The 18,306-nt window shown below is 43.3% G+C and overlaps 2 protein-coding genes across 2 annotated transcripts; one reads left to right on the plus strand and one right to left on the minus strand.

The window, feature by feature from the left end:
- Positions 1-167: 167 nt before the first annotated feature.
- On the minus strand, positions 168-4,631 carry g6pc3 (glucose-6-phosphatase catalytic subunit 3). The gene is made up of 6 exons (XM_083634750.1): positions 4,372-4,631; positions 3,945-4,051; positions 3,100-3,190; positions 2,830-2,948; positions 2,518-2,659; positions 168-2,372 (listed from the first exon to the last, which is right to left on the minus strand). The coding sequence occupies exons 1-6, from the start codon at positions 4,587-4,589 to the stop codon at positions 2,030-2,032; spliced, it is 1,020 nt and encodes a 339-aa protein (XP_083490876.1). The 5' UTR covers positions 4,590-4,631; the 3' UTR covers positions 168-2,029.
- A 345-nt stretch (positions 4,632-4,976) lies between these two features.
- On the plus strand, positions 4,977-16,238 carry lsm12b (LSM12 homolog b). Its single transcript, XM_083634904.1, has 5 exons — positions 4,977-5,114; positions 7,880-8,013; positions 10,747-10,856; positions 14,286-14,412; positions 15,649-16,238. Exons 1-5 carry the CDS (start codon positions 4,988-4,990, stop codon positions 15,742-15,744), a joined length of 594 nt encoding a protein of 197 aa, XP_083491030.1. The 5' UTR covers positions 4,977-4,987; the 3' UTR covers positions 15,745-16,238.
- Positions 16,239-18,306: the final 2,068 nt, after the last annotated feature.

Here is an 18,306-nt window from a genome sequence, read left to right on the forward strand (position 1 = left end):
TTTGTGAAATTTCAACATCCAGAAACTCCTTATTTGGAGTATGGGTGGTACTGATCAACGCAGTACAAATAGGACTTACAAGTTCTTTGTAAATGTGGACCAAGTTGCCTAAAGACCACTAGTCCAAAAGCCTTTATTTTTGTCCTCTGATGAAGATCTTGGAGAGATGGTTGCTCTGATGAAGATCTTGGAGAGATGGTTGCTTGGTCACTGGTCACTTGACGAGTGTCTGCCTCTTAACTTTTCACACTCCGTTCCATCTGCTGCCAGGGAGATGCCCAATAGATCTTTACAGAAATGAAGGTATAAAACTGTACTATACTTAATTTAAACAAGACTTCTAAGTTGGAGATAAATTATTTGGGGGTGTATGGTTTCAACCTGTCAGTGTATATTAGTTTGCTGTAAATAGTCTGATGCATGTTCTATTCTTACCATGAGCTCGAGCCGAAACATGTATAGCAGTGTCCTGATTCTGGTGTGCGACATACTGTTTGGATTTGGGGATTACAATAGAGACTGCTATCCCTGGATGTCCTCATTTCCCTTCAACCTCACCAGACAAAAGCAAAACTCTCAAGATGATTTTATTTTATTTTCATGTATTTGCTTGCTGAGCAGAGTTCTCTTGTCTGTAAATGTGAGCTTTCAGATCGCTGTGATAAAAAAAAGTTTAATTAAAAACAATAAAAAGAATGTGTTTTTATCTCATGATAACTGATTGTAATCTGTACAGTCAAACCTATGTATTGAAGAAAAAAAACATATTTATAAATGTTACCAACTGAAACACGCCCTGCATGTCAGTCATTTACTCTTTGCCCATCATGTGTATCCAACACACAAATGCACTTTCCATTTACAATAAGTTAAAATACAATATAACTATATGATGAATAGTTACATTTGTTGAATATTTAACCTAACTATGAGCACCAAATTGACCAAAAGATGGTGATATTTTCATATATAGTACTAGCAGATAAAAAATATATATTTTGTGAGCTTGGAATTAAAAGGTTATCAAAATTGAGCTATCCACATATTCATCATGTTTGAATGTAACTTTATGCTTGTGTGGTGTTACTTATTTCTGTATAGATCATTTTTGGCGTTAAATATTTAAAACATTTGAAAGTACATAAGTTTTCCCAGATGGAACTTTGATGTTCAGTTCCCTTCATACTAAACTGCACTGCTAGACACAACCTTATAATTACAAGCTCACCGTTTAGCAAGTATGACGACAGCATTGGGAACAGCAGTTGAATAAATGACATCCATGTGCAGTAAATTTAACAGCTATGATACAATCTCAAGGTTTAAGGCCCACATGCTCACCCCAACAGAAATAAGTTGTAGGTTTATTAAGATTTTCCCCAGCCAGTTGAATTATGGTAAGAAGAACAAAATGGAGTGACCTGGTCACTGTGACCGTCTCATGATTCAACTGACATCCATGAAGAGATGTCTCGTCCGGGTAGTGTAGTGGTAGATTCCCTGCCTACCAACATGAGGGTCGCAGGTTCATATCCACGTGTTACCTCCGGCTTGGTCGGGCGTCCATACAGGCACAATTGGCTGTGCCTGAGGGTGGGAAGCCGGATTGGGGGTATGTGTCCTGGTTGCTGCACTAGCGCCTCCTCTGGTAAATCAGGGTGCCTGGACGGGGTGGAAGGGAACTGGTGGGAATAGTGTGATCCTCCCATGTGCTACGTCCCACCCACGTGCTGTCACGTGGGTAGGACGTGTTGTCACCGTGCTGTCACCTGACAGCTCCCGCTGAAGCGGCTGGCAACTGCGCATGTGTCGGAGGAAGCATGGTGCTAGTCTAGGCTCTCCCCAGATCGGCAGAGGGTGGAGCAGCAACCGTGGCAGCCAATAGGGCAGCATGGGGATAAATTGGACAAGTATAATTGGGGAGAAACTGGGGGAAAATCCGGGGGGAAGAGGTGTCTCATCTGGCACCCACACACAGTACAGGACACTTCCCTCCCTGCTGTACTGTAGAGTCCTGAGAAAGCTGCTTCTAGTCCTTTTTCTTTTTGTCTGTAAGAAGGTGAACCAGCCCAGGCACAAGCACCATGACCACCTGAGGCACGATAATGAATTTGACAAAGAACAGGCTGTAGAAGAGGGTTTGCGGCTGGACCGGCAGTGGTAGGCGATTAACATGGTACAGTCCCATGGAAGAGAGGGCCAGACACAAAGCCCGCGGAGCCCGGGGGAGAGACCATCCGCCTGGCTTCCAGTAGTGGGCCAGTCCCAGACCCAGGAGGGCCCCACAGTCCCGTGTCAAGGAGGAGAAGGGGGCCGTGTCCAGCCGAATCCATTCTGAATGGTGGCACCACTTCTTAGCCAAAGCAATAGACCTGTCACAATAGAAAAGAATAGCATCAGGTGAGGCAGGAAAACCTTTTTCAGCTTCACCTCACAGAGTAAAATCATACACATTACAGATATTGATCGATCGATCTCTCTCTATCTATCTATATGTATATATTATAACAGACTCACCAGGAGAGGTTAATTCCCAGCTGCTCTAGTCCAGCATGCAGCAGCAGGGCGGTGAGCAGCAGGCCGATGCTGGAGCAAACAAAGAACAGCAGGGGGCGACCTTCCGGCACTCTGCGGCCCAGAACGATCCCCAGAATGAAACCTGGCAAATTCAGTAAAAAAAAAAAAAAAAAAACACTATGAATATTAGGATCAATACTAAGAACCTCCATGAAGTGTGTCAGCTCAGCATAGCTCTGCTTATTTACATCAAGGTCATTTGCATCAACCTCGCCTCTGAAACAGAGTGCTAACATGGAATTGCAGTCAGACCTGTTATACAGCCAGCGATGACCTGGTGAGGGAAATGGGCGAGGATAAAGATCCGTGAGAGTCCAACTGCCACCAGCATCACAACATACAGCAGGTATGGAACAGCTGCTATCAGCATACTGGAGGCACGGAGAGAGAAGTAACAATACCAAAGAGAAACAAACACAGAAGACACTGGAATACAGCTTATTGTGCTTAGCTAATATCTGCATCTCTGTATCTGTTTAAGGTCAACATATAATCATGTAATATCTGTTTGATTGGGCAAACCTGTGAGTACGGGAGTAGAGAAATGAACCAAGGGACGACACCATCACCCACCAGACTGCTGCAGTCACCATCATATGTCCTGATGGACTGCCTGAGAGACACAGCAACTTATCAAATGTGGAATCAGGTGGCTGAAAATAAGGTTACTTCACTGTTCTCTAAGTGTAGGGGCAAGTGGGGTAAGAGATGAGCGCCATTGAGTAAAGTGGCTGACATATATATATATATATATATATATATATATATATATATATATATAGCTGCCCATCTTTCGGTGGAGACTAAAAACTCACCTTTTCAGGCTTGTTCTGGGTGTAATACAGGAATAAGGGTGTAATAAAATATGTACATCATCCTGGTGATTTGTGAACTAACTAGCGAAAGGTTAGTTCTAAACTACTGTGCCTCTTTTTTTATGGTGGCTGTAAAATTAGCCAAAAGCTCACAACTTACCCATAATTAAGGTGTCAGGCAAAATATCGGATATATCAAAATGCATTTCAATGTATTAACTGATATCCTTTTTCATATAACTTGAAAATATGGAACACTTGTGGAGAGACGTATACAGTATGATGCAGAAGAAATTGGGTTGTATCTGATAATGTGCCATAGGACCACCTTTAGATTTCTAATAGATGTATCTTCCTTAATTGGGGGGGAAGGGTCCCTATTATCTTAGTATGTTAGAAGCAGAAATTTTGAAAAACTTTCGATCTGGTTAGTTTCATTTTGTTAGTGGAAAATACGTTTTGAAAAGGAGAATCTGTTATTAAAAAAGAGGCTCATACACTCTCCCCCTACTGTTAGGAAAGCTTCCATTCAAAGACTTGTTTATACATTACCTGGGCCAGTTTCACAGGTGGAGGCAAACTGTTGAACTCTGGGCGGGTTATTGACAAATAAACGAGATTCTCCTATCCACCAGAACGGCCTTTCTCCAAAGAGCATCCTGGAAAAAATACATAGAGCAGATGCAATGTAATGACTACCAGGGGCTACTTAAAACGTTCCGCCAACTGTTTCACATCGGATAGAAATCAGTGTCGGACAACGTTTGATACCCCGGAAGCTGGGTTGTCAATCACTTTTTCCACTATTTCTATCTTCACTCTTGCATTTATAAAGACAACAATCCATTGCATCATGATTGCAGTTGATTCATATGGGTGTGGACAGAAGCTTCACATGCCAGTGCTAAAGATAACTGAGATGAGGACATACACACGTTACATGTTAAGCACACCGCTTCTTCTGACTGACAACCCTTACCATTTAAACACCAAATTTAGCCACTCTGTAATAGCAGCTACCCACAGAACTGCTACTCCAGCTCGCCTGCTGATGAAATATGCCAAAGGAAAGAAGAGCAGGAAGGCTGCCTTTGGGTCCCCCATATGAGTGACAGTCTGCCAAAGTTTCTCTTGTCTCATCGTCTTCAGCTGAAGACTTTCGGCCATCCAAATGCCTTTGGTATGAAATGCATCCATTCTTAATGCCCCAATACAATGCAATACAAGCGTGATGGTGGAAACGGGATACAGTCCTGCTTTGTAGTGGCGCTGCAGCAGAAGTGCAGCATATACTCATAATACCTCGTTTGTTCCAGCAGGGGGAGCAATACCAATGGCTTTCCGTTGAAAGGTGGTAGACAAAGCGAATATTTCACTTTGGTGAATGAAATATATAATTTACATTTGCATTGAACCGAGACTCGAAGCGTGAATGGATAAATCGAATGATATGCATATAGATCCTCGTCGAACATTATGATAGAATGAATGGACATAATGCGACGACGTGATTCTATGACACGCCCAAGTGTCGTCTGACTACGCCATCGCGTAGCTTTACGTAAAGCAGGCGCTCCGGTTTCCTGGCGGAGAAGATGGCGGCTCCTGGACCGGGGGAGTATTTTAGCGTCGGGAGCCATGTCTCTTGCCTCACCTGCTTGGGCCAACGTCTACAAGGAGAGGTGGTCGCATTTGACTACCAGTCCAAGATGTTAACTTTGAGTATCCTTTGTTTGTTTCGGGGGCACGGATGACTCGCTGGCCTCCCTGGCTGCAAGGGCCTGTAGGGTAACCGAAAATGTGTCAAATAGTGATCCGCGCAGGCGTAATTTGTGGTAGCTGAGTTGCTTAGCTTTGCACATTAAAATACATTTTAATGTGTCGGTTTTAGACATTTACGCATCCTTCATCTGTTGTAGATATGGTTGATGTTGCCGGGGCTATTCCAGTGGTTCACATTTGTTAATACGACGTGCATGTGTTTTGATTCCACACATTGTATTGCCAGCCCTCAACATGGATCACTATCTGGCAACGAATTCTAGTAAGGCATCATGGCTGTGTGGTATCCACAGGCACAATCCGTTGCTAGTTAACGTTAGCTAGCTAAAATGACATGTAACGCATCTAGCTTTGGGCCATGGCGAGTCGTTTCACGTATTTTGCGTGACGTTGCTTTAAAGTGTAACGGATTGTATTTTTAAGCGAAATATGAATGGCAATATCCTCCCCAACTATTTGTCATATTGCTGATAGCGTAGCTAGCATGCTAAGCTTCGCTAGCTATGGCCAGTCAACTGCCGCTAACACCTCGTTTAACGGCGTTAGCTTCACCAGCGTGGCAGCTTCCATTTTCCCATCTTTAGTCTGAATAGGGTGATATTGTTCTTATTGGGTAACTGTTGGGTGAATTATGCTGTAACCCGATTTATTTTAAACATGTTAGTTCGAGGTTGTTAGAACAGAAGCATCATAGTACGATTCATTACCGTTGGCTAGTTGGTGACTGGTGAGCTATTGACTGACAGTGTCTACTACACCCATTTGATGGGTGTGTTATGGACCTTAACAGGGTGACATGCCGGGTGCCATCATTACCTATGACTTCAGTAAAGAAATGTAGAAAGGACATACAAATATCGTGGCCTATTGATGGTTGGAAAAATTGTCCGTTTGCTTGGAAATTGTGACAGTTCCGTTTTCCTATTGAAGGAAGGTAGGCCTTTGAGGTAACGTTACAGACGAATGTGAATTCAATAGTCATCTTTGTCAGGCACTTGGTAAGCCATGTGCTGAATAATTTCATGAAGTTCTCTGTTGTAGGCCTTAGTCATTTGGAACATTGCCCCAAATCTGAGCTCGATCAGGAAGCTTTGTGTTTTGCAGCAACGGTTTAATTTTCTTTAAATGTACTGTAGGTCCGTTAATGTTGATCACGTCACGCTGTCATCAAGTGTTCTTGTACCTTGTTTGTATTTCTGATTTAATGCAAACAACAAAAACAAAATTGGAAAACAGCCATTCAATATGCCAGCGAAATAACTGGTGAACTACTTAATCCAAAATCAGTGACAAACCTGTATACAACACCAAAGCAACAAAATCAAACAGGATGACAGCACAGCAGTCTCTGTATGGGTGCCTATGTTGGTAACCAGTAACCACACGCACTAAGCATTTTGGCTACTGTTTTTGAGAGATTAAATGCTGTTTTACGGTATGCACCTTTACTCTAAACTGATCTCTTTGGGTATAACCTGTCAGGTTTTTTAGTATTTCTATGTCTTTCTCTATTCGTTCTTGTATTTTAAAAATGTTTTAAATGTTGATGCTGCCATCACCCCAATACCCCTCCTAGGGATAATGAAGACTTGACTTGACGTCAAGGCCTTAGGTAACCTCATATCAGTTACTACATAAAATCAGTCACAGGGTTGCCACAGGTCTGGAAAGTACTTGAAACTAAGTGTTTGGATTTAAGAAAAAAAGAATAAAGAGGTCCTACTGGAATCTCTGAGTTTGAGCCTCCCCTTCTGCACTCCGTCATCTCAAAATTCACCTAGGATACCATTTTTATGTCATCAGTAGTGCCGGGCCAAGCTTGATACACTTTCTTTCCTGTACAGTATCACTATTTCTAATCGCCGCGCTGTGTTCCTTGGCGGTTGTGTTCTCTCGTAGGCGTTCTTAGAGCAAATATGCGGCTGGTCACCTAGGATCTAGAAAAAACAAAAATGTATCCACCATAACTTGCGGTGGATACATTTTTGTTTTGTTTTTCTCTCTCTCTTTTCTTTCCTTGGCTTGCCTTTGAAAAGTAGCATTACAATAAAGAGTGGCAACCCTGCAGTCAAGATTTCACCAAATTAGTCTTTTGGTCGTCTTTGTGTGATGTATGTGAACAGGCTAAGTATTTGGTGGGGTGGGGTCGTGGGTCGCGCAGTTGAAACGGCATCCAGTGTAATCATTAACCACTAGTCATTCTAAGCTCAGAGTACAAAAAGACAATTGAGTGGGCTTTGTTGGTCTTGTTTTTCAACAGTGAGAGCCATTCAGAACGACTCTCCAGCCTGTTAAACACAACAGCTCTCCAGCCTGTTAAACACAAGCAAATAGAAACACAGTCACATGGATTGATGCCATTGTTATCCCTGACTGTCATGTATATCTAAATATATATAAAGCCATAATAGAAATTACTTTCCACACATTGTTCCATGGCTCCATGGATCTATTCATCCGTGGTGACTCTAGGTGGCAGCATTGCCCTTGATAGCTGTTGCAGCATGCTGTGACTGGCACTACTTTCTCACTGTCAGCATTGCCAGAGAGGCTGTGTCCTCTGCATCAGAGGCTACCCTGTGTTCTCTGCATCAGAGGCTACCCTGTGCAATCTTGTCCAGTTCAGGTTGATCATGTTTTGTTTTTAATGTCATTTTATGTTATGCTGCAGTATTAATTTTACCTTGACTTGAGTTCCTCCAAAGAATGTGCTTCCTCTAGCGGAAAGCCAAACCTCAATGACGTCATCCTGATCAACTTAGCCTATGTTTCTGATGTGGAAACAATAAATGACCGCACTGAGACTCCGCCTCCACTAGCATCACTGAATGTTAGCAAGGTAAGTCCTTCATCGGCTATCTCTCTCCTTGGTGTCTTGGTGGTTTGCATCTCCGTTAATGTTGACTTATTCAGTGTCAGTAAAAATGTACGGTATCTGAATTAGGGGTGCACCAATTACGTTTTTTGCCACTGATCGCCTATGAGAAATATCTTCCCGACCGATCACCAATCCCCATCTTTTTTTTAAAGCAGCTATAGACCCTTTGTAAACAGTGATGACATATTTCGTGGGTGGAACCGAACTCACTGCAAAGAGTTACAACTAGCGGTTCAGCTGTCATAGAAATATGAAAGATGCCGACGCCTCCTCCACGTATTTTAAAGCTTTGCCAGCAACAGACAGGCTACCTTACACAAATAAGCGAACTCTTTCAATGGGGTGAGGTTTCTTGACCCTTACGCACTGTCAGGATGGGTCTAGGATCCAAACATCGCCAAAGTTGCAGTGCCGCACATCGTCATCTTCCTAGTGGGAATGTCCGGCGTCTATACGCATACGCACAAGACGTCTTTTTCCTGTATTCTGGGGATCTCTCTCGTTTCGGCTTGAGTTCAGCGGAGTTTTGGATACCGCGATGCGTGCGCAAGTAACCCTGTGACGTCCACCGTAAAAGGGTCTATTGAGACACTGCATGAAATAGGCCACGCCCATCACGGGGGAAAGCTCTCCATTCACTTCCAAACACCAGCATCATTTTCCTTGAATTAAACAGCTAAAAGCGGTTGTGTGGTGGGCTGGGCAGACAGCAAATGTAAAAAAATGGCCAATTAAAGTTTTTTTTGTACTCCCGAGCAAAACAAGGAAGCCATTGAGAATTGGCGAGAAGAAAAATGTGGGTCTAGCTGTCAAGGAAGTAAGTTGGAGTGTTCATCTTCTGTGACATAGGAGAATGCAGAGGATTGGCGAGGGGCGTCCCCCCCCCCCCCCGTTTTGGGCGTGGTTTCTGAATGATGACGTGCTCCGCAGTGTCTCTATAGCAGTCTATTATAGAACAGTTTCAATTTTACACATAGGCCTACATTTCATCCATCAAATTGAAAGTGCAGCACGTTTTCTTTTTTCTACATCAATATTTTATATTGTGTAAGCGAAACCACCAACATTTTTGTGTGTGAGATAATTGGAGCACAAGACTGTTGACATGTGCATGTGTTGTTGAGTGGACTTAAATAAATGGAGACACTCCGAAAATATATCTGTTTCAGTCTTTGTAGGCTAAGTGAATGTTACTTATAAGAGAGAGAGAAATGAGACTTTTCAGTTGCCCCTCCGCTGGTCTCTCGACCGTCATCGAGGGAGAGAGAAAAGGAGCGAGCAACAGGTGCAGGCGGGACAGCAAACCATTTTAACCATGAGTTTGAAAAGGATAAACGCCAACAAAAAGATTGAATCTGAGTAGGGCTGGGCAAGATGACCAAAATCTCATGTCCTTCCCGCTATAGGTCATTTCATATATATATCACAATATAGCTATAGCATATTTTCTGCAAATTCAATGAATAAATAGTTTATATAAAATGACCACATGGCCATTTATTTATGTAGCGGTTTGGCCAAGTTTAAACCAGTCAAAAGTTTGAGCAAATGTCAAAGCCCACAAAGGATCCATGCATTCAGAAGACAGGTGAAGCCTGGTTATTTTCTTTACAAGACAAATCACCAGTTCCATTTTCAAAGATTATTAGACAAAACGGGTAGAAAAAAAGTTCTCTATAGTTCAGTCCAGTTCCCTCAGTTCAGTTTATAAAGGAACAAAAATACTCCACTCTGGGATTTCCCTGATATCCAACAGACACAACTCAAACCCAAGGAAACTATTTCATAGATATATAAGCTAAAGCTAACCGTAGCTAACCCAAAGCTTTGTCACGTGGTCACCCATCTTTTGCCAACGCACAGCTGGTGACAGCTGTTGTTAGTTCAGGTTAGTTAATTTAGTTGACTAGTTGATCACAAGATTAGAACAGCTGTTGTCAAGTCTCTGGACTGGAGACGTTTGGCTGTCGTCTCCTCAATGGATTTCCTTGAGATGACGGGAGGAGGAGAGATGTTTTGCCAGGTTTAACGTTACGAGGACACACGCAAATATGGATCAAACGCGGACTGAACACAGTGCAAATGCCTCGGTAAGCTGACGTAGTGGAGGACTGGAGGTCACTTCTCCCTGCTCTTTACTCACCGGCTGATTTGTGTGACTCATGGGGACTCAAGGGGCGAGTTGAGTCATTGACAGTCTGGTGCGGACTGGTGTGTGTGGAGGTGAGTAAAGAAAAACACTGACGAACGCAAAGTGTCATCTAAATGATGCAAAAATATTGGCGTAAAGAGTGATTTGCAACACAACAATATATAAACGATAGGGCCGTCTCATGTTTCTCACGTGCATCATGATTGGCTATGCAAGCGGCAACAATAAAGCAATATCGGAAATCCGCCGATCGCATATTTGAGGCCAATATCTGCCCTCAAATATACATTATATCCAATCGCGTGCCGATCGATCGGTGCACCTCTAATCCGAATAGTATTGAAATTGAAAAAGCATGTCGTTGAAATCTTCAACCAAGACTGGATGGATGATGTTTTACCTTGGTAACGTTAAGAAATTAGCAGAGAATAATAATTCTATCAATGCTAATCAAAACAATGTTTTAATGTAGTGCAAAAAAAATTGATGTAAAGAGAGCCACATCTTTTCTTATTCTTTATCTTTTTTTTTTGCTTCCACAGCTTGCCAATCGAGCACGGACGGAAAAGGAGGACAAGCTGTCCCAAGCCTATGCAATCAGTGCTGGGGTTTCTGTGGAGGGCCAGCAGCTATTCCAGACCATTCACAAAACGTGAGCACTTCATCCACTTGTTCATTCAGAGAGCATCCACAGATCCCGACCCAAATGTGTGCAGCAGTCAAAATCGGAGGCGTTTCGTTCTGTGAAACCAGCACTCATCTGTAAAAGTGCACCAATAGCAATTTTTCTGAATCAATACAAGTAGCGACCGAGTACTTAAGGAGAGCAAGTACTGTACTACTGTAGTTAACAGTCATTCATGCTGCTTAAAGGATGGCTTTACCGATAATCAACCCACTTTGTATCATATATAATCTCGGTAATATGCGTTTTACCTTCTCTCTCGGTTTTCCTCACGGAGAAAAATGCTCCCCCTCTCTGCCTGGAGGTCAGTCAGATAAGGAGTGGCAGTGGAGGGCTTTGAATGTGAGGAAGAGTAATTGGAACTTGATGCGTTCTTTGATGGGGAGCCAGTGGAGAGAGTGGAGGACAGGAGTGATGTGGGCCCGGGTATGAGTGAGCAGGCGGACGGCTGAGTTCTGAAACATCTGGAGTCTATGGAGGGAGCGGGAGGTGATGGCGGTGAGGAGGGAGTTGCAGTAGGCAAGGTGGGAGGAGATGAAGGCGTGGATGAGGGATTCAGCAGCAGGGGGGGAGAGGCACTGTCTGATTTTAGCAATATTGCGGAGATGAAAGTATGAGGTCTTGATGATGGCGTTGTGACGTAAAACGCGTCACAACGGAGCACTTTGCCAGAGGAGGAAATGGGAGCTCTCTGTGAGGAAAACGGAGCAAGAAGGTAAACTCTGCGCATGTGCTTATATTACCGAAATTATAATGATACAAAGTGGGTTGATGATCGATATATCCAAATGTTTATTTTTATGGACCTAACTGTACAGTACCTGCAGATCCCGTACGGTGCAGCTCTACTGTTCTAGAAAGTTCACTCTGTTGGCAGCAGGGATTCCGGTATCATGTGCAGTGAGCCGGCAGATTTAAAGGTCAACGGCCAAAGTGGCCGGTTGGAAATATGCCTAATTAATTAATTAATTAACCGCATATTAAATAGCCTAATCTTGTGTGACCTAAATGCAATCATGAATGACATATTAGAGGCTATCCTAATATCTTGTGACCTATAAGATGTTGCCAGGCCCAGCGCAGAGTCAAGCAGATTAGACTACCGCTTCACAAACGAGCAGAGACACAGATAATTCATTAGAATTGCAACAGCGCTAATAACACAAGGGCCAAGTAATCCGCAGTTTAGTCCACAGGTTAATCCACAGCTTAGTGGCAACTAAAGCCCTTAATGGCTCTCCCGTATAGGCTACCAAACGTGATAATGGAATGAAATGCAGTCGGGCAACAAGCGCGAGCGATTGATTGATTCGCCCGACGTAGGCTGTCAATTTAGCGCAGGTAAAAAGTGCTCGTATGATATCAGGAGATTAATCAAAATGCTTACCACAAAATAAAGCCAAATGGGAGGCGAGAGCGAGTGCAGGAGAGCTAATGCAGGTGTGGAGTGGAAGAGATGAAGGTGCGTAGCCTAGGCCGATATAGTGGAAATTCAAGTCGTGCGCGGTCTGCACTGACACTGTCACACTTCTTACTTTTAGCTGCATTGTTTTTTCATCAAGGCAATGTCCAGGCGAGATATTGGCTCATAATAAGTGTCCGCAAATGCAGATAGATGGGCGTGCATGTTTTTTTTATATATATATTTTATTTTCAATGTTATCAATATAGTACAGATCCTCCAGAATATCATGGAAAAGTTAGTTTTTTTCCATAATCCCTTTCAAAAAGTGAAACTTTCATAGATAATAGATTCATTACACACAAAGTGAAATATTTCTAGCCTTTATTTGTTTCATTTTTCATAATTTTGGCCTACAGCTCCAGAAAACCCCCAAAACACTATTTCAAGCAATTAGAATAGTGTGAAGAAAATCAGCAGTCACTTCTCACTTATGACTGACTCCAGCCTCAGTCCACTCCCTCTGAATCTCCACCAAATTTTTCAATCGTCTTTGCTTGACAATCCGCTGAAGCCACGGTCATCCATGGTATTTCCATGATATTCTAATTTTTGGGAAAGGATCTGTATATGAACAAAAATGAACATGCTCAGACACAGTAAAGAAAAAAAAACATACATATATCAACAGTTATCATAAAGTGGTGCTACCATCCATATAAGGTGCTTATATGCTTGGAAACTTTTTAAGTGAGTTGGTTCTCAGGGATCTGAGATCATGTCCGTCAACCACAGTTGGAAAGAAGGTGAAGAGGGGGACTTCCATTCTTTCAGAATGAAGTTTTTGGCAACAGTGCCCCCAGTGTCAGAGACTGTTGCACAACTGGGGGGGAAGTCCAGTGAGGTCTCGGAGCAGCCGAAGATGGCGAGTTCTGCCTCCGGCTGAAGGGTAATTTTGTAAACCTTAGAGTACCAGTCAAATATTTTGGCCCAGAATCCCGACAGTGAAGGGCAGAACCAGAAGGCATGAGACAGAGTGCCCTCTGACACCTGTCACACAGTGGTGAGACAGAGGGGAAGAACTTGTGCAACCTATGCTTAGAATAGTGAAGACCATGAGCAAGCAACTTATTGTTGAGTTGTATCACAGACAGACTCCTACCCCATACAATGTCAGACAAATCAATGCCAAGTTCCCCCTGCCACACCTCTCTAATTCTTAATACCGTAATCAATTTCTTTTACAATGCAGATTTATACCTTTTCATTTGGTGGGGTAAGGGTTTGCTTTTGCTTTTGTTAGGTCATGCGTTTGAAAAAGAATATACCGTACTCTATTAGACATCTAAACTCGTTCAATGTATGAAAGAATGCAGAAAACCCTTTCACTTTGGTGTTAAATTCACTTTGTGTTCAATTCTGACATGTTAGACGTGTCTCATGGTAACAGATTTTAGCAGTGACAAAAGTCTCAGATATCTGATGCCCTATTTTAGCTGCATATGGCACACCACTATAGGCCCATCCCTATTTTTTGGTCGGATGCAATTTCAACAAATGTCATGCCATGTTTTTTTTTGTTTGAGTTTTTTTTTTAGATCATTTTTGAGAGAGAGCGTTCTAACCCGTATCACTACTTTTTTCCCCACATGGCACACTCATGCAAAACCTTTTCAGATTCAGATATTATTGGAAACTGTTCTCTGTCATCGACTAGTCATAGAGAAGTCATGGAAATTGTTTGATAGAAATGTGTCAGAAAATGTAGAGAAGTGAGAAATATCAGGACACCTGTAGACTCTACAGGTCTGTAGACTCTACAGGTCTGTAGACTCTACAGGTGTGTAGACTCTACAGGTCTGTAGACTCTACAGGTGTGTCTCTGGATGGATTTGAGACTGGCTTCTCTCAAGTCCATCCATCCAGATGTTGGCTTCACAAACAAACCCTCCTGTCTACTCAACTATAGATCAAATCATGCCTTTTCTTCGCAGCATCAAAGACTGTAAATGGCAGGAGAAGAACATCATTGTGATGGATGACGTTGTAATCTCGCCGCCTTACCAGGTTGAGAACTGCAAAGGCAAAGAGGGAAGCGCTTTAAGTCATGTACGCAAAATAGTAAGTATACTGCTTTCTACTCCTACCTCAACACTTCTGTCCCTCCTCCACGGTACATCTTACTGTATGTGGGATATTCTGTTGTCATGGTGACGTGCGTTTGTATTTGTGAACCCAATAACTCAAGAACAATACATGATAGGGCGTCTGCGTAGTGCACCGGTAGATTCCCTGCCTATCAACACGAGGGTCACAGGTTTGAGCCCCCATGTTGCCTCCGGCTTGGTCGGCTTGGGATGTGTTCTGGTCGCTGCACTAACGCCTCCTCTGGTTGGTCGGGGCGCCTGTTCGGGGGAGGGGGAACTGGAAGGAATAGCGTGATCCTCCCACGCGCTACATCCTGCCGGTGAAACTCCTTGCGGTCAGGTGAAAAGAAGCGGCTGGCGACTGCACATATCTTCTCAGAGGAAGGATGCTAGTCTACTAGGGCTGTCCTCGACTCAGAATTCTGCCAGTCGAATCGGATTCGACTGTCCCAATATGAGTATTCGACTAATTGTATGAAGACAAATGTATAGATTATCTTCGGTGATTATTTCGACCACATTAACAGTCATTGCAACAGAGTGATGGGGACATGAGTATTTAAAAATCAATAAGAGACTGTTATGATCGTGCAATATTTGAATGGCCGACGTCGGGCTATTGGATAATGGATTTGTCTGAATAATGAGACGGGCAATAAAAAAACGACTGCTCGACTTGAGGAACCTCCGTCGACTCACGGCTCTCTCCACTGATGATTGGACTAATGGGCTTTTAGAGGCCAGCCCTACAGCACACGCCCCCATCTGAACCCTGTATGAGGTGTGCTCGTCTACAACTCTCTCCAGAGGGGCAGAGGGGGTGGAGCCACGACCGTGACAGCAGGGGGAATTGGCCAAGTATTAATTGGGGAGAAAACGGGTGGGGCCCGGGGCAATACACGATCAGGAAGTCATACTTGAATCCACGGTAACGTCTGCAGAGTAGATTTTGGAGCACCGTGTTGCTAAAAATAGGGAGAAACACATTTCCTTGACACCTTTTATTTATAACTCGAGTTCATATTAATAGCACCCATGTGTTATGCAAAGACAAATATGTTGCCTTGGAAATAAATGGTAATTAATGCATGAACTATCCGATGACCTCATTAACATACCTGAAGTGTAATGAATCATTCTGTCAAAGTGGCACCTATGGCGTTGTATTTTTCTCGTTAATTCATAAATGCTGTTTCCCCCCACCCCGCAGGTTGAGAAACATTTTCGAGACGTGGAAAGTCAGAAGTCCATGCAGCAACGTACACAAGCACAGCAAACACACAAGGACTCCACTTTATCTTCTTGAGTGGGCAGTGAGGCTCGGCCCGGCCGGGGAAGGCCACGCGGGCACAGACTAGGTCTCAGTCTGAGACCACGAGGAGGAGCGCTGAGGGCCCTGGGTCCGGAAGATCAAAATACCATTAAATGAAAAAGACAAAAAAGAAAGAGGAAAGATTAAATCTTAAATTAGACTTTATAAAGAATAATTTAAACATGAACCATAAAGCAACCATAGTTTCCTGAACTAACTTGTCTCATTCTGCCCCCTCTCCTCCCCTCCTACATGTCCTCTAAAGCCTTTTCTTTTCCACCCTCCTTCCTTTGCCTTCAATTCCATTTCTTCACAAAGAGAAAACTAGAGCAGTCAGAAAGGCTTGTTAGCTTGATTTTCTGTCATCGTTTCCTTTTTGCTGTATCCATGTTCTACAAGTGTCTGTATTTTCTGTATTTTAAACAAAATGTGACTTGAAACGCCACACTTTAAAAGGACATTTTCTAAAATAAAAGTAACAAAAATTCTGACTGTAATACTGTAATTTTAACAACTTTCTGAAAGGGTCACAAAGAATGATTTGATAACGCAGGTTATGCCTCGGAATGACGTGAGGGATCAATATTTATGATGTATTTGAATTATTTTAGGAAGCGGTTGCTTGCTTGAAAACGTTAGTGATCAACATTCAACTGTAATCACTGGCCAATGCTCTATTATTATTATATATTAATAATGCTATATTGTCTGTTTCTGTGAAGGAAATCAGGTTTGTTATGTAGGTTTATTCTGATGCATGGCTTTAATTACAGGGAACTCGACCCCATCAGTTACTGTCAGCCTTGATGAGTTGAACAAATCAAAGCTACTTGACAACATTAACTGCTGTCCGAGGCTACAACGAGTGCTTGACTGCTGAGTTACATTATATTATTATAATTACTTATAGTTATCAGTTGTGTAGCCGATTACTGCTAATGTAGATGGACTAAACTGTCAAATACTTCCAGAAGAGCGCACAGATTTCTAGGCTTGGTATAGCTGAATTTCAGGTAGGCGTATCATTTGGTAATGCACCTGTTTTGGTTTGACATGGTGTGCTGAAGTCTTATGTATGAATTATGAGTATATATGGATTTAACATTCAGATTATGAGGTCAGATTCATGACACTATTGGGATAGGCTGTGACGACATGTTACTATTCTAAGACCAGCAAGGAGAAATTGTCATTTTGCCATCTTGGGCAATAAGTGGATTTCCGCAGTACCTCAAAAATAGTGTCACGATGAGTTCCAGCTGTCTTTGGATGAGTCTCCATATGATGCGATGGAATGCCAACAGAGTCGATGATCTCATGAATAATCAGTGAAACATTTATGTACTGTGTATCATGCAGTAGCAGATGCAAATCCGTATTTTGGGAGGGGGTCCAAAATGGACCAGGTTTGTCCCCCAGATATGGTTCTGCTTTGTGATGATCTGTTGAAGCTATAATCCCTTTCTAAATCAGGAATATTCAAAATCCACTCAGCATTTTCTGAATCCACATGAACAATATTGAATATCCCCTTGAAACAGATGCAGTCGGTTTCTGCATACAGCTATATTGGTCTGGGGGGAAATGAATAATAGCCTTTGGATTAAACTTTGGACTTTGACCTGAACAGAGAATGCCTTGCAGCTCCTCCAGAGAGAGAGAGGAGAGCTTGAGTCAAAGGGTTACTTAATTTAAGGATGTCTCTTTCTAGCTGGGTTTTTATTTCTGTGAGAAAGCTAAGAGCTCCACAGCTCAGATGAACTTGCCACCCTGACTGAAACACGCACAGCTTTTGGTATAGCCCGCTACAGCCCCATGGCCGGCCCCAGACACCCAGGGCACCGACCCAACCTCACCACCCAGTCTGCCTACCCGGACCAGCTCCCACCTTCTCCGGGGAGATCACCTCTGGGGGAGCAGCACCTGGCGCACTAGCCGAACCTGTGCACCCCACCCCTCCCCGGGCTACACACAGACTCCCGCCCCGCCAGACCCTCGTTCCCCTGGTAATCCAATTCAAAACGCAAATCACTTTTTGGCACAGGGGGGTCTGCCCGCCGGAGGTGGTCTCCCCGGAGAATGTGGGCTCACAGAATGTGAGGCAGGTCTTGAACTGTCATTCACTGATGACATTATTGAAGACATCACCTACTGATGGCATCACTCACTGATGGCATCACTCACAGTGACATCACTGATGACATCTGATGACATCACACTTGCTAGAGTGGCATAACTGATGACATCACAATTGTTCAAGTGCCATCACTCGTGACATATCACTCACTGATGACATCAATTACTCTGTGACCTCACTGATGACATCACAACTCAGGGCTTATTGGTATTTTTGGTCCAGGTGAGAGTTGTAGGTCTGTGTGATGGCTCAGCATGAGGAGGAAGAAGGCATGGTCCTGGAGAGTGGTGAGGAAAAGGCACAGTCGTCTGAGCAGTTGTCTGAGCAGACGTCTGACTGCGCCTCTAACTCAATAGAGACCAGAGTCCAGGATCAGATCGAGGTCAAGGAACTGACCCAAGGGCCACAGGTGGACAGTG

Source organism: Poromitra crassiceps (assembly GCF_964638095.1).
Source record: "Poromitra crassiceps genome assembly, chromosome: 4".
In the NCBI taxonomy this organism is placed as follows: Eukaryota; Metazoa; Chordata; class Actinopteri; order Beryciformes; family Melamphaidae; genus Poromitra; species Poromitra crassiceps.